The following is a 16,428-nucleotide window of genomic DNA, read 5'->3' on the forward strand; positions in this document are numbered from 1 at the left end:
CCAGAAAATCCAATCAAAGCAATTCGTCTTGATAATGCTGGTGAATTTACTTCCCAAGCTTTTGATGCTTATTGTATGGCTAATGGAATAAGTGTTGAACATTCAGTAGCTTATGTTCACACACAAAATAGATTAGCAGAATCACTTATTAAACACCTCCAATTAATTGCTAGACCCTTGCTTATGAGAACAAATCTCCCAACTTCGGTTTGGGGGCATGCTATTTTACATGCCGCAGCACTTATTCGTTTGAGGCCAACAAGTTACCATCAGTTCTCTCCCATGCAATTAGCTTTTGGCCAGCAGCCAAATGTCTCTCATTTAAGAATATTCGGGTGTGCGATATATGTTCCCATTGCACCACCTAATCGCACCAAAATGGGACCCCAAAGAAAATTGGGAATATATGTTGGATATGATTCTCCCTTTATAGTGAGGTATCTTGAGATACAAACTGGAGATGTATTTAAAGCCCGGTTTGCGGATTGTCAGTTTGATGAATCAAAATTTCCAACATTAGGGGGAGAGAATAAGCTTCCTGAAAAGGAGCTTAACTAGAATGCATCATCGTTGATGCATTTAGATCCTCGATCAGGGCAATGTGAACTGGAAATTCAAAAGATTATACATTTGCAAAGAATAGCAAATGATTTGCCTGATGCATTTTCCGATACAAAGAGGATAACAAAATCTTATATACGAGCGAAAAATGCTCCAATTCGAATTGATGTCCCAGTAAGACAAGTAGCCACTGAAGCAAATTTACGCCAGAAGCGTGGTAGGCCTGTCGGTTCCAAAGACAAAAATTCTCGAAAGAGAAAAGAGGTAAATAATATTCCTGTTGAAAAAGACATAGTAGAGACACATGCAGTTGTCCAAAATCATGATATAACACCAGAAGACGTTCAGGTACCTGAAAATTGTGAAAATGACGAGATCTCAATAAATTATGTCTTTACAGGAGAGAAATGGGACCGAAATAAGACAATTGTCAATAAAATATTTGCATATAATGTGGCATTGAATATCATGCATGAAAATAAGGATCTTGAGCCAAGATCAGTCGAAGAATGTCAACAAAGGAATGATTGGCCAAAATGGAAAGGAGCCATGAAGGCTGAATTAAACTCACTTGCAAAACGTGAAGTCTTTGGACCTGTAGTCCGTACACCTGAAGATGTAAAACCTGTTGGATACCGATGGGTATTTGTGAGAAAACAAAATGAGAAAAATGAAGTTGTGTGCTATAAAGCCCGACTTGTGGCACAAGGTTTTCACAAAGGCCCGATATAGATTATGAAGAAACGTATTCCCCTATAGTGGATGCGATAACATTGCGTTATTTAGTCAGTTTATCTGCATATCATAAACTGCATATGCATTTAATGGATGTGGTAACAGCCTATTTATACGGCTCATTAGATCGGGATATCTATATGAAAGTCCCTGAAGGACTAAAGATATCTAAACCATCCAATGATTATTCACAAGGATTATACTCAGTCAAATTGCAAATATCTTTATATGGTCTAAAGAAATTTGGACGAATGTAGTATAATCGTCTTACTGAGTATCTGGCCAAAAACGGATTCAAGAATGATGATATATGCCCGTGTGTTTTCATAAAGAAAACTGCTTCTGGATTTATCATAATTGCTGTGTACGTTGATGATTTAAATATAATTGGGACTCCTGAAGAGATTCCAACAATTATAAAAACTCTAAAAGAAGAGTTTGAGATGAAAGATCTTGGAAAGACTAAGTTTTGTCTCGGCCTGCAGATCGAGCATATAAAAAGTGGGATCTTTATTCATCAAACAACATACACATAAAAGATCTTGAAAAGATTTTATATGGATAAGTCACATCCATTAAGTACCCCAATGATCGTAAGATCTTTGGATGTGGAGAAGGATCAATTCCATCCTAAAGAAGAAAATGAAGATATCCTTGGTCCTGAAGTACCATATCTTAGTGCCATTGGAGCGCTAATGTATCTTGCTAATAATACGCGACCTGACATATTATTCGCAGTGAATTTACTAGCAAGGTATAGTTCCTCTCCAACCAGAAGACATTGGAGTGGAATCAAGCAAATCTTTCGATATCTTTATGGAACGGTTGATATGGGATTGTTTTATCCCTACGGATCCAAGTCACAACTAGTTGGCTATGCAGATGCCGGATACTTGTCTGATCCACACAAAGGGAGATCTCAAATAGGATACCTGTTCACATATGGTGGAACAGCTATATCATGGAGGTCCACGAAACAGTCGATAGCAGCAACCTCCTCTAATCATGCTGAAATACTAGCGATTCATGAAGCAAGTCGCGAGTGTTTTTGGCTCAGGAGTTTGATCCAATATATCCTGTCATCATGTGGACTGATTGATCATAAGATAGCTCCAACTGTCCTGTTTGAAGATAATACAGCATGCATTGCTCAACTTAAGGGTGGATACATCAAAGGTGATAGAACAAAGCATATTTCTCCCAAATTCTTCTTCACCCATGATCTTCAAAATCAAGGGACAATTGATGTCCAACAGATCCGTTCAAGTGACAATCTGGCAGATTTATTTACAAAGTCACTCCCAAAATCCTCCTTTGAAAGATTGGTACATGAGATTGGGATGCGCCGATTTCGAGACATTAAATGATGTCGGTAAGAGGGGGAGACTGTACTCTTTTTCCCTTTGTCAAGTTTTTTTTCCATTGGGTTTTTCTTGACAAGGTTTTTAATGAGGCAGTCCCCATCACTAAAGGATTTTGTACTATTTTTCCTTCACTAAAGTTTTTCCCACTGGGTTTTCTTTAGTAAGGTTTTAACGAGGCAATAATCCTAAATGGTCATCCAAGGGGGAGTGTTGTGATAAAGATGGATGATCACGTTGGATTTCATTCTCAAAATTGAATGAATCTATTTACAGTACAAGAAGCAATAAATAAAGGTTGAAAGTAGCATCACTTTACTTGTATAAATACCAAGTATCGTCATATGCTTTTTACACACAACAACAACAACTGAATATTATTCTCTCTCCTTTTATACACATAGCAATAATAAAAGCAAATGCTATTCTCTCTCTCTACTTTTTATACTCCTTTCTATCTTTGTATATATATACACATTACAACATGTAATATTATTATATATATATATAAATTATTATTGAGCTAATTATTTTAATACTAGAGTCTTCTATTTATACATCTTTATTTTATATATCTTTTATTTATTTTACAACATTTTAAAGAAAATTGAAAAATTTTAAAGCAGTCAATAATTCAGAACTTATAATATCTTATTAAAACTTGAAGGCGAGACGCACACAAAATAAAAAATTATATCTGTAACATTTTTGGTACATTATTAAATATACATTTTTCTAAACTTTTTCAAATATTTTTACACTTATTATTCATTTTTTATTTCAAAAGCAAAACATAGACACATAAAATATGCAGACCAAAATAAGTTTAACTAGATAGGGAGTCAGAGAGATTTGATAGCCATAAAAAGTTGTAAACACAATCGGATTATCGCCATAAGACCCCGAAAATAAATAATGATTACAAAATTCCATGAGAATCTAACAATACAAAGTTCTGATTTGGGGAACACAATAATGAATATCATATATGGAACAACTTTTATTTCTAACTCGAAGCAAAAATTGAACCCGTGAATGGTTGCTCCATTAACGAATTTGACATGATGACACAACTAATCATTTGACAAAATTATTGCCAACAATAACATGGTTTTCTTTTAAGTTAAAAATGAAACTTTGAAGGCCCCTAATTGACAACATCAAGAACCAGCTTCCGAGACTTTAGAACAGACCACCTAAGGCGACGATAGTACCCAGCTTGAAGCAATGCCAATGTTAGAACAAAGATCCATTTGAATCCCATCTGCACATAGTAGCAATCTTGGAAATTAAGATCTTTTCTGCTTTGATTTTGGTAACAGCAAAATATTATAAGAAACATACCAGTTTTCTCTCTTCCATCTCCGGTTCGGCAGCCCAAGATAAGAATGACACAACATCTTTTCCCATCTGCAGCAAAACATAACAAAAATATATGATCTCCATTCTTACACAGTTCATTCCCTGGAGATTTTACTGAAACCAATACTCAACAAACATAAGTACCTGAGATTCAGTGGCGGGAGTTCCATCTTCATATTCAACAGCACCATCATTAAGCATTTTAGGCATGGCAATGGCTCCGCCAGGGAAATAAGGATTATAATGGAGACCCTCTCTAATCTACAACATTATGTAGTAACCTTTAAGCACAGTACTTGCTCACTAGTATAGGAGGCAGAATAATCAGAAGATTTGTTTTTCTTTGCTTTTTGTTTGAAAAAGAAAAAAACAAAAACAAAAAAAAGGCCTTATATTTAATATTATACATTCATGAATGACAACAACCAGAGTCACCAGTGAGGAGGTGACAAAGTGTAAATAACGAAAACTCAACATCAATTCATGGGTATTCGACATACATATATCACACGCATATACATATCAAACATAGAGCGATTCAAGTGCATGTAAAATTTCGGAGTATCAGGGTTAATTCTAGTACGATACAACAACAACAAAGTCTTGTCCCACTAGGTGGGGTCGGCTGTTAATTCTAGTACGATATGCAAAGAAAATAATGCATAAAGTCAAAGACCCTGTGACAATCCCCAGCCTAGCATGCAGAGATACTAGTCATTGGTGTGCACAAGAAAAGGACACAGGAAGAAAAACCTTTGCTTGCACAGAATCCTAAGTCACACAACAGATTTAAAAATGTCTGTTCTAGCTCTGAACCACACATCAGGCATTCATCAAATCTATATAACTTGCACACGATTCAAGTGTATTAGCCCCTAAAATGCCTTTAGAAAAAAAGACTTTACCGAAACACCAGCAGGGGGATCGCGATAACCAGTTAGAAGGGCAAACACATAATTCTGGCCATTGTGACGAGCCTGAAAATGTGATGTATAAGAATAATTAAAGATCACAGGCAATATAAAACTTGTAGACATTACTTTGGTAATAAGACTTAGATCAGGAGGATAGGCTCCTCCATTAGCAAACCTAGCAGCTGCTTCATTTGCATATGGCTGAGGAAAGCGATCACTGAGTTTACCAGGGCGTGTGAACATCTCACCCTCATCATTAGGGCCGTCAACCACTTCAATCTCAGCTGCCATAGCCTTTACTTCTTCTTCTGTATAAGCAACGCCAACCAAATCGCGGTATGATATCAAAGACATAGAATGGCAGGACGCACAGACTTGTGTATAGACTTGATGACCACGACGAATCCTGTTCAAAAAAATTATTGAATGTAACAAGACCTGAATTAGCATTCATCCTAATATTATATATAGTTGATGGAGGCACAGAGGAGAATCAAGATCCACATATTATGAGTCCTGCCCCAAACATTGCCTCAAAAAGGAGGGGTGATACTTCAACTACAGAACTGAATAAAAAGGCAAGTATTTCTTTCAGGATTTAAGTTCGCAAATCAACCAATATAGACTAGTAAAGGTGAATGTACACATATCCTCACCCCAAAAGTGGAGAGGCTGCTACTAAAATTTAAACCCATGACCCCATCGTGAGGTAGCAACATTAATGTTCAACCAAGGTCCACCTTTGTGGCAAATGATACAGTTGAGATTACAATGTGCGTGTGTGTGTTTGTAAAGGAAAAATACATTCGAAATATTGGGAAAGTTCAGGAAAAGCTCACGAAGCATGATCATATGAACTGAGGATGCCCTGGTGTGGCCATGGATAGCTTGGGCATGCGAGGCCATGCTCAGCTTCATCAGTTGATGCTGTTGTCGCAAAACCCAAAACCCCAGTGACACTAGCCCCAATTAACGCAAGTGCTCTTAACGAGCTGCTGCCAGTCGAACCATCCCCATCTTTCTTTGTGAGAATGGATGACATAGATAAAGCATTCTGCAATAAGTATAGAGTAGCTATTAGCAAAAGATATAACCAGCTTACTCCCAAGTACGCAAATTTTCATAGAATCATAAAAAACACATCACATGCATGAGCATGAGCACGTACTAGTCTGCACAAACAGTTTAACTTATACTTCAAACATTAACAGAAAAGGCAAGATAGAAAATAGCTCCAATTAGCTGGACTAAGGACTCAAGTTTGTACAAATTACAAATAATGAATCGAACTGTGAAACTATTCTTAGATGCGAGGTTCTAAGTTGCTATAGCAATTGCAAATTTGCAATCATGTTGTAATAAAGATATTCCCATAACAATCAGTTTGCAGAAAGTCCCAAGAGCAAATGGCTTTTTGCGAAGGAGGCAGTCCTATACTAAGAGGAGTAAATTATAGAAAACTTGCATTGCAGGCCTAAGCTTGGAATCCAAGGGTTTCAGTTAATTAATGTTATGGTATTAGTTTCTATTCGACAGTTTTGTAAATAAACTAAACACAATTAGTAATAATAAGTTTTGATGAAATCAATAAAATTATTGCAGAAATGAGAAATTTGTAATGAGTTTGATGAAATATAACTTAAAAAAGAAAAAGAAGTTTGCTGAAAAGAGAAATATTAAGACCAGAGAGAATGCTTACAGGAGAATGAGATTGGAGTTTCCTCCTCAATAACTGCTGAATAACACCTCCAGCCATCTCGTCTGCACTGAAAATCAATAACAAAAAGTATAAGCATAAAAGGAAAATACCTTATATATAGAGAGTTTAATTTTGATGCACTAACAGTGTAAAGCGTTTTATACAGTCGTGTAATAACATCGGTTCTTTTAAATGATCATTCACACCGTCAATGTTAAAGGTAGTTATTTTTACCTATATATTAACTTACAGAGTATTAAAATTAAATTCTTATATATATGTATATAACAAAAGAAAGAGTTTCATTTACTTGTGAAATTGCATCAAATCAAGCATATGAAAACGTACACAAACATATCAGAAGCAACAACAAATTCGAACCAGAAAGAACAACCAGCAACAACAACATACATAGCAGAAACGCATAACCAGCAGCAAGAACAACCACATTCATCACAATCCACAATTCAATGTATAATTCATTTCATAATTTAGGAACAAAATACTCCATCGGCGGGACTTTGCGGTGGTCATCGGCGGAGGCGGCATGGCGTTGGGAACCCACAGATCGGCGCCACGTCGGACTATGATGAACCGAAGCGAGAGAAAGAGAAAGGAGAAAGTGAGATGTGTTACCTTTGAAGTGTGAAGTGTGAAGTGTGAAGTGTGATGATGGAAACGCCGATTGGCTGTGATTGCGAAGCTGCACCGCCGCGGTGATCGGAGACGCGAAGGAGTGGCACGGACAACAGAATAGAATAGATGGTACAGTCGGAGAATATTTCTGGTTAATTAAATTTTGTGGAAGGCTAGTTATGGAATAAGAAAATTCCGCAAGGGTTATTTCTGGTACAAAAGTTTATTTTTAAAAATATGGTCTATTATTAAAACCGTTCTGGAGCGGCCGGTTCGACAAAAAAACTAATAAATCGGACCCTAAGCCAATCCGATTCGATGATTTAATCGCATAAAGCAACGAACCGGCACAATAATTATAAACTCACTTGTTTTTTTATAATTATATAATATCTATTAATATTATTTTTCAATAAATACTTGTAGTTTGTAATAGTATAATAGATATAAACTAATTAATAAATTATTGAAATTTGAAAATAATAGTTATTTTAATATAAAAACAAAATAAAAATATTTATGATAGAGTAAAATTAATAAAATACTTATTGTTCCTGTTTCATATTGTTTTAAAATAGCTATAAATTTTTAAAATGTTAGTGAAAATATGTATTTTAAATTTTAAATTTAAATTTTTTACTATGTTTTGTTTTTTATTTACATAGGACCGGGTTAATCGGTTCAACTAGTGATCCACCAGTTGAAGTAATGACCCAGTGACCTAATCAGTTCGATCACTGATTTGATTCTGACAACTATAGGTATATCTAATTTCACTAATTAATCAATTTTGTCTTTTAAATTTTTATTTAGCCAAAATAATCTCCAAACACATTAACTTGAGATAAATCATATTAGTCAATCCATTAACGGATTTTTTATTTATATAAATAAATTAAATATATTAATTATCGATTTTTTGTAATTTATAGCGTTTTTACGAAAATGCGTAACATGTCACATTTTGTTTACAGAATAAATGAATTGACATTAGGCGTATTTCGTTTACACAGTAAACGAAATAAGGTTGTAAATGGGCGGTCCTATGACGTGTGCACACGTATTCTGCAACGCTCCTATTTTGTTTACTCTGTAAATGAAATAGGCTCAGTGACGCCTATTTAAAGGGTTTCGTTCACAGTCAGTTACTGTTTACCTTACCTTTTTTATCCATGTTTGACCAAACCAGCGGCTCAGTCGAACATTATGGCGGACGATGCGGATATTAACAGGCTGAACGCCACGTGGCATGTCGCCGGGGCAGAGGACTTTGAGGTGGTGTTGCTGTTTAATTTATTAATTATTTTTACAGTGCTTGAAACAAGTTGCCATGTTAGTCCTATACGTAGTTGATTGTAGAAGTAGTGCCTAAATAGATTCTACCTATAGTAATATGTAGTTGTAAGTAGATCGAACATATTTGTAGGATGTTAGAGGAACTTTGAGTTACGGATTCGGTTGGTGTACGCTACTTTATTGCATGGTATAATATATGTTAAAATAAAACCTTTTACCAATGTAATTTATGTCACCGAAATTTAAACTAAGTACACGAACACATTTAATTATGTTATATCCCGTTTAATAAATGTAATTATTTTTTCATTAAATATCATATTATATATGCAAGAATATATTAAATTTTTATATGCATGTAAACATATTTATATATTTGTTTACCAGTTGGGACGACTACTTCTACCCCGAAGAGTTAGCCACAGAGTCCCACCACCCGATGTCATTCTCTATACATGAGAGAGGCTGGTTTCGGAGACGTTGTCCCACTAAGAGACTTCTTGTTCGACAATACGATGATCACAGCATTCGTAGAGCGCTGGCGACCGGAGACTCACACATTCCACATGCCATGGGGTGAGTATACGATCATGCTGTAGGACGTCGCCTACCACCTCGGATTGCGCGCAGATGGTGACCTATTAGTGGTTGCTTTCGAGAATTCCAGGCCCACTACCACACTAGGGCTTGGGAGATGGTCGAGCGTTTACTCGGAGCCAGGCCACCTGTAGTTGTCCAGCAGGGAGCTCAGAGGAGAGAGGATTTTTCGCTGAAGGTGACATGACTGCGCGATCGGCTACGACAGATGCCGCCGGATACATCCGATCCGGATACCTTGCGACAGTATGCGAGGTGCTACATCATGCTGATGATCGGGGGCTACTTAGTGACTGATAAATCGAATAACACCGTTCATCTCAGGTGGCTGCCGCTGCTAGATGATTTTGAGAAGTGTCGCAGGTTGTCATGGGGTTCATCTCAGATTCCTCACCGTCAATGTCCATCTCATAAACCGGGCGGGTAACATGGATAGGCGGCGGTGTGAGGGGCCGATCATCCTGCAAAAAGTCCGACTGCCCAGATCCACCGCCGCCAACGTTACCAACCTCTGCGAAGAGCTCCATCACTTGTTCACACATGATTCTGCTATGAACGTCAAATGTCAGCCGCACGTGATCGTCACCGCACGGCCAAAACAGACGAAATCGGAATACTCCATTCCCCATCGGAGCTAGCATCCTATACCCTATCCTCCCAGTCTCTTTACTCCCACTTTGATCGTGGTGCCTCAATATTAGACTCTTCAACTCCGACAACGAGACAACTCGCTGTGTGCATAGCAGCATTATATTCTCACACTCAAATACGACCCCGTTATCCCCGTTCCTCATTAGGCAATTGGGACACACACACAACCAAATATACACTACTAGTAGACATTATGAATGGTTTGGAAAAGGTTTAGGTGGAGGAGGTGAACTTGTTGTGAAGAATACAATGGGTTACATATCCTTTTATAGTTACTTCAAGTTTGTCCTATTGTATTTCGTTTACACAGTAAACGAATTATTGTTTCACATATTTCGTTTACAGAGTAAACGAGTTGAAATTAAGCGTATTTCGTTTACACATGTTTATGCCTAATTTCAATTCGTTTATTTTGTAAACGAAATGTGACATGTTACGCATTTTCGTAAAAATACTACAAATTATAAAAATCAATAATTAATATATTTAATTTATTTATATAAATAAATAATCCTAAATATGTATTAGAGTTCAGGGCTTTTATTCGTTACATTTTTTAACTTTTGAGTTCTTTTAGTCTTTTCGAGTGCTTTTATTGTAATAATTGAGTTATTTTAACTATGACAGATGCACATTGGGATGACATAAACAAAATGGAATGTGTCATGGCAAATTCTTGGGTCTTGGCTTTGAGGTTAGTAAATATGTGTTACTGTATGTTTTTTATTAATTTTAATTTACATTTAAAAAAATTTAAATTAATTTTAGCTTGTAAATATTGTTCTATTTTACTTTACATGGTTAGGGTTATGTTTGTGGTGACAACATAATTTAGGATTGTTATTGTTGCTAATCACTTTAGAGATTTATTTTAAATTACTTAATTAAATTTTATTTAAAGAAAAAAACTTGTAGTCTCTATTATAAATTTCTATGATTATGAATTTGTTATTGATTTTTTTAACCAACAGAGATTTTGCCTCTTACTTTCAAGGAATGTTAGCCACATCTTTTTTCTATTGGATGCCATTCTGATATTTTTCATTACTTGAAAGAGGTAAATGTAAATTTGTGGGAGACGATATAATTTAGGAATTTTATCTTCGATATTATACTAATTTCTATATTTATTTTGCAATGCACACACTTTTTATCATTTCTGCGGTGAGTGCACTATCATCATATAAATATAATGTACCACCTTCGACTACACATTGATGAGAAGAACCAATAATTGGATGTTTTAAGGACTTTTCAAACATGATATCAATGTCTAACTTAAGATTGGGTAGATGTTTTTTTTTTTTGTAATACCCTACCACAGAGTTTTATGCATAAGACGTAAATCAAAAGTGGTGAGGCACTATAATCTCTAAAAATAGATATATATATATAAGATCAGAGTTCCAAATATACAAATAACAAGCTCTAGACTCGACGTGCGAAGTAAAGGCCGACTAGAGTATCCATATATATAACCTCAAGAGCAATCCAAAATATATGACACAACACCTGCCAAGTCAGCCTCTAAGAGGGACAAAATATAAAATATATAAGGTGGAGAATCAATATACATATATAAACATGAAAAATAACAAACATCGAGTCCTAAGATAGTTTTTCACTACCAAGAGTTTCCAAAATGCTCAGTGTGATGATTCGCATTCTGCTTCTGAAAACAACAGTATATGTAAAACGAAGCTAGGTTATTTGCAACAGCGCAATGGAAGTGCGACGAAGCTGGACTGCCTGCAACGACGGACGGGATGGAGGCGCGACGAAACATGGATGCGTGCCGTGGTTGCGGACGCATATGGGAGCTGGAACGCGTGCGGTGTTTTGCAAGAATCCGACGGGGGGTTGTCGAGAACAGGAATGAAACGTGTTGCGGATATGAAGAAAGGATATGTGGTTATTAACAGAGAAAGGAGAAAACGTAATTATGAGACAAATTGTTAATTTTTATTATTCAAAATGTGTTTACAGCTATGAAGCACGAACACTTCATTGAGTTGCCGAGTCTGCGTGTCGGATACATTTTGGATACGACACTCATTGACACTCGTCCGACACGCGTGTTTGTCGTGTCTTAATAAAAAATAAAAATTATTCTCCGAACACACTTGGACACACCTAAATACCATCACGTATCCGCGTGTCCAACCTTATTCTTAACATATATCGTTGAAATGAGTTTAGAAATAATATATATTATTATTTAGTAAAACAAAAAATATTTTAGATACTTTTATATAGTTAAAAAAGACATTAAAAACAGTTAAAAAATTATTTTATATTTTAACAACAATAAAATATCAAAAATTCATTATAATTTATCTAAAAAATACTTTATATTCTATATATATGCCATGTCCCGTGTCTTATAAGATTTTAAAATTCATGTGTTCGGGTGTCCCGTATCGTATGCCGTGTCCGTGTCAATGTCCGTACATCATAGGTTTACTGTTGATTATTCAAATCTTAATTTTTTAAAAATTTAAAATTAATAATTATTAATTGGTGTTGTGTATATTATTTAGTGAGAATGTTGTTCTCCTATATTGTTCCAAGTACATAATCCATACCGAGCAAAGGGGACAATTTAGTCATTTACCGGTACCCGCACAGTATTCTTCTCCTGAGCCAAATCACAGTTGAGACATCCAAATTAATATGCATTGATGATAATAAATTAATAAGTGACAAGTGTGTCTCAATTCTCAAGTCTCATCGATGTTTCTTTCTATGAAGTTTGCAGTTGCATCACACTGCAATCCCAGCCTTCTTTTTCATCAACACCATCACCATCACCATCAGGTACTTCATTTCACTCCTACTTTTCTCCTTCAAATTCATCGCCAACACTTCCTCACTTCAACTTTAGGGTTTCGGCGATTTCAGCGGTGGCTCCTCCCTAAGAAGACGCACTAGTACCCTAAAATTACAAACAACACTTTGCTCCACTTACACCAATGACAATGTAAGTAGTTTCATCTCAATTTGTCTCTTCAACAATATCTTTTTTATTTTTATTATTTTTCGTTTTTTTGATTAATAATTTTGCGGTATAATATTTTATGAAACTTTTAAATAAGGTATTCTGTCATTTGTTTATGTTCTTAATTCGTAATTATGAAACTTTCTTCCTCTTTGCTGATTTAGTTCAGGATCTCTCTGTTTTTCATAGCTAAAAACTCAGGCGCAATCGACTTTACGTGAAGTTGATAGGTAAGAGCAGCCAAATGATTTGATTGAGTTGATTAAATTTTTATCTAAGGACTTTCAATTATCAACTTCACATCGAGTTGACTGCACCTGCACCTGAGTTTCCACTCATCCTTTTTGGCGGTGTTTTTTTCCCCTTCACTTTGTAGTTTGTACTATCATGTTTTTACTGATTGGATTATTGTCTTATCTCTCATTGGTGCAAGGTTAGGCATATGAATTGTCAAGTGCAAACAGCCATGAAGGTATTCTACTTTCAAGGAGTATGCAGTAATTAGGATCTGTTCATTACAATATTCTAAATTTCTAGTTACCATTTTAAGTAGAAGACATTACTTGATGTGCAAATTATTTTGGGTTTCAATTTCAATTTCCAGTATGGCCTTTCATGTTTGACGATTTTGAAAGTTGCAACGTGCTGGACAGTAGTAGCCATATTATGAACCTTTATCTATTACAATTTATTGTAATGGACCAGATGATTGCTTTCTGATTTTTGGTGAAACATGCAAAATTTCTGTTGGAGCTTTGCTTTCAAATTGACCAAAACGAAAACTTAGAGGCTGCTTGGTTGGGTTTTCATTTTCTGTTATAATTTTCAATGTCTTTTGTTTCAAGATTTTATTGCTTCACTGTTTTCTTTCTAAAATCCTGGAAATATAAAGCAGTAGAAGTAAAATACAGAAAATGGAAATGCAAACTGCATAGGCTCTTATTCTTTGTCTGCCGTATCTTGCCTCCTGCAACTGAAAATAAATATGGATGCATATATTAATTTATTTAAGTTATATCTCTCAAACAATAGTGCAACCCCATTCCCTGAGAAACTAAATTTGATACATTTTTGGTCCTAATGTTTTGTGGCCTGGGCCCAATACTAACTTGTTTTCTTGAAATTTTCTTGTCTTTTCTTTTTAGTATTCTGACTTTCTGAGGTTAGACTTGTTTGAGAAACACATGAGGACTGAATTTCCATGTTGGTAATCTGATTTATAGAAAGAGAAATTTGAAATTTTATTATTCTGCTCAATTATTAGGTAAATAAATATGTTATTGTGTGTATTAATATCTTTGATCCTTGGTATTGTTTAGCTTTGGAATCGTTTTTTTAAGCTTGATAATAATAATGACAAGATGTTTTTAGGTTCCAAAGAAAGCGCAGAGAGTAAGAAGAAAGAAGAGTCATCCACAAGCAATGAGTATGTGCTGCTTTTGCTATAATACATTTCCATCAGTTATGAGGGACTAGAAATGCTTTATCTGGTAAATATAGTATGCTTATGCATATGTTACTTTCTGCTCTATCAATTGATTCTAGATTGTACTGACTCGAGTGTTCCATCCTTCAAATCTGATTCTTTTCCCCCTGGTCTAGTTCATGATATTTTACTAGTCTTCCTTACATTGTGAGAGACGGACTAATCATTTGATACCCATTTTATTTCTCATTTTTGAAAATAAAGTAACCAAACTCTAAAATAACAGGAGTACAGGACTTCATCACTTCGCCATTGTAATGGAGAATTAGCATGTATCTATATAATACCCTCTTTACAAAATTATAGCCCCTTTATTTGTTTGCTAGGATCCTGACGAAATTGAGGAAATATGGAATTTCTGGAATCCTGTCCTATGGTCTTCTGAACACTGCATACTATCTCACGACGTTTCTTATCGTATGGTATGTGAACATTTGTCCCTCTAACATGGTCTGTGGTTTTCTTTTCCTCTTGTTATTCCAATTCATTTATTGAATAATACTTTTATACTTCTTATCTAATTTTCTTCATAAGGTTGGAGCTTTTCTTCCATCCCTTAAGTACTTGGAACTTTGTAAATTATTTAAAAATCACTCAAATTAGGAATATATGCTTCATGTTTGTTAGGTTTTACATTGCTCCAGCACCAGGAAGGATGGGTTATCTAGCTGCTGTAGAAAGGTAAGAACATGTTGCTGGTACTACTCCCATGTTTCTCTTGTTCGCTTTGTAAACAATGATGGTTAACAATGACCGTTCAATGTTATGTTTAGATTTCTCAAGGTGATGGCCATGGTGTGGGCTGGTAGTCAAGTTACCAAACTTATCAGAGCTGGAGGGTGAGCTACCTGAATCTTTCAAATTTTTAACTGTGTAATCCATGTAAATATGCTGTCTTGTGAGTTAATGATATACTATCTCTGCCCTCAATAATTGTCAAATTGAAAAAAATTGATACATCCAGAACTTAATATGTCCGCCTTTGTTGATCTTGTTGCAAAACTATTTATATGGATGATTGTGTTAGGCTTTCGAGGACTGGTCATTTTGATTGTAAACTTTGTCCGAGTTATGTAATGACAGCATTTTAGATTGCCATGAATCTTTGGGATCACAACTGTTTAAAACCATATGCTTGTCAATGTGTATAAATAACCTATCTTTGTAAGCTTTTTAAAAAAAAAGGGTTATCTTTGTACTGTTGCCATTTCATTTTTATGAATTATGGTTGTTTGCTTGTTTGCATCCATCTGCATATGTACAAATAGGAAAATCTCTTTTTTGGTACTCAGTCTGCTCTAAAATATGTCACTTTTGAATTTTGGTATTCAAAACTTAATGTACTCGGAAATTTATGTCTAGATACATTATTAATGTACTAAAGTTTTAAATTGAGATATATTTTGAAATATAGAGTAATTTTAAATGAATCAAATTCTGAGATGAGTACACGTTTTGTTACAAATGATGGAGTTACTTGTTATGCAGAGCATTGGCGTTGGCGCCATTTGTTGATAGAGGATTATCATGGTTTACTGCTAAATTTAAGTTTCAATCACAGGGAAAAGTAACTTTCTATAACTTGAATTTCATTCTCTACCCCTTCCTTTTCTTTATAAGCTTGTCCTTTGCATTTCTTGTTCTAAGTTATTCAATTTTGCAATCTGCAGGCCTTTATGACAATAGTGGGATTCTGTGTTGGATTGGCCATTATCTTATTTTTGGCCATCACACTGCTCTGGGCTTGATTCAGTTTCTGCTTTTATTTATTTAGATTTTGTTACATGACAGCGATTAGGTATGATTGTGAACAATCAAAATTATTATCCTCATTTTATATTTAATTATATATTATTACAATTGTTAGAGAAATTATTTTTTACACTTACTGCTTAAAATGGTTGTATGAATAGAATCATTCAACTGATTAGTGGTTGGTGTAAATGAAAAAAAATGTTGACTCTGAACAAATCAAATGAAACTTCAAGAAAAATGAACACAAATTTTTTCAATAATAATTGGTTGTGTTATAATGGTAATAAATTGAGGTAAAATCACATGTTTCACTATCATGTTTTATCTTTATTATATTCTACCAACAAAAGTAGAGCATTTGTTAAATGAAATTTATA

General features: G+C 35.0%; 2 protein-coding genes across 3 annotated transcripts; one reads left to right on the forward strand and one right to left on the reverse strand.

Annotated features, from left to right (window-relative positions):
* Positions 1-3,521: 3,521 nt before the first annotated feature.
* Positions 3,522-7,413, reverse strand: LOC107472013 (cytochrome c1-2, heme protein, mitochondrial). The gene is made up of 8 exons (XM_016091585.3): positions 7,269-7,413; positions 6,633-6,699; positions 5,773-5,987; positions 5,060-5,339; positions 4,925-4,996; positions 4,164-4,280; positions 4,002-4,067; positions 3,522-3,921 (listed from the first exon to the last, which is right to left on the reverse strand). Exons 2-8 carry the CDS (start codon positions 6,687-6,689, stop codon positions 3,805-3,807), a joined length of 924 nt encoding a protein of 307 aa, XP_015947071.1. The 5' UTR covers positions 6,690-6,699; positions 7,269-7,413; the 3' UTR covers positions 3,522-3,804.
* A 5,036-nt stretch (positions 7,414-12,449) lies between these two features.
* Positions 12,450-16,205, forward strand: LOC107471836 (uncharacterized). 2 transcript variants are annotated; one of them, XM_021133126.2, is made up of 9 exons: positions 12,450-12,629; positions 12,697-12,792; positions 13,249-13,282; positions 14,191-14,236; positions 14,623-14,718; positions 14,924-14,977; positions 15,070-15,135; positions 15,785-15,863; positions 15,967-16,205. In XM_021133126.2, exons 1-9 carry the CDS (start codon positions 12,546-12,548, stop codon positions 16,042-16,044), a joined length of 633 nt encoding a protein of 210 aa, XP_020988785.1. In that variant the 5' UTR covers positions 12,450-12,545; the 3' UTR covers positions 16,045-16,205. The 2 variants fall into 2 exon arrangements, with proteins under 2 accessions (XP_020988785.1, XP_015946821.1); XM_016091335.3 differs by having other exon boundaries at positions 12,454-12,629; positions 14,182-14,236; positions 15,967-16,200.
* Positions 16,206-16,428: the final 223 nt, after the last annotated feature.

This window comes from Arachis duranensis, chromosome 10, assembly GCF_000817695.3.
Source record: "Arachis duranensis cultivar V14167 chromosome 10, aradu.V14167.gnm2.J7QH, whole genome shotgun sequence".
NCBI lineage: Eukaryota > Viridiplantae > Streptophyta > Magnoliopsida > Fabales > Fabaceae > Arachis > Arachis duranensis.

Excerpts from the sequence above, each read along its gene's own strand:
- LOC107472013 (XM_016091585.3), bottom strand. The coding sequence starts at position 6,689 with ATGGCTGGAGGTGTTATTCAGCAGTTATTGAGGAGGAAACTCCAATCT. Across the intron at positions 5,340-5,772 it reads AGTTCATATGATCATGCTTC|GATTCGTCGTGGTCATCAAG; the intron begins GTGAGCTTTTCC and ends TTTTTTGAACAG. Across the intron at positions 4,997-5,059 it reads ATCTAAGTCTTATTACCAAA|GCTCGTCACAATGGCCAGAA; the intron begins GTAATGTCTACA and ends TCACATTTTCAG.
- LOC107471836 (XM_016091335.3), top strand. The coding sequence starts at position 12,546 with ATGTTTCTTTCTATGAAGTTTGCAGTTGCATCACACTGCAATCCCAGC. Across the intron at positions 12,630-12,696 it reads ACCATCACCATCACCATCAG|GGTTTCGGCGATTTCAGCGG; the intron begins GTACTTCATTTC and ends CTTCAACTTTAG. Across the intron at positions 15,864-15,966 it reads AGTTTCAATCACAGGGAAAA|GCCTTTATGACAATAGTGGG; the intron begins GTAACTTTCTAT and ends TGCAATCTGCAG.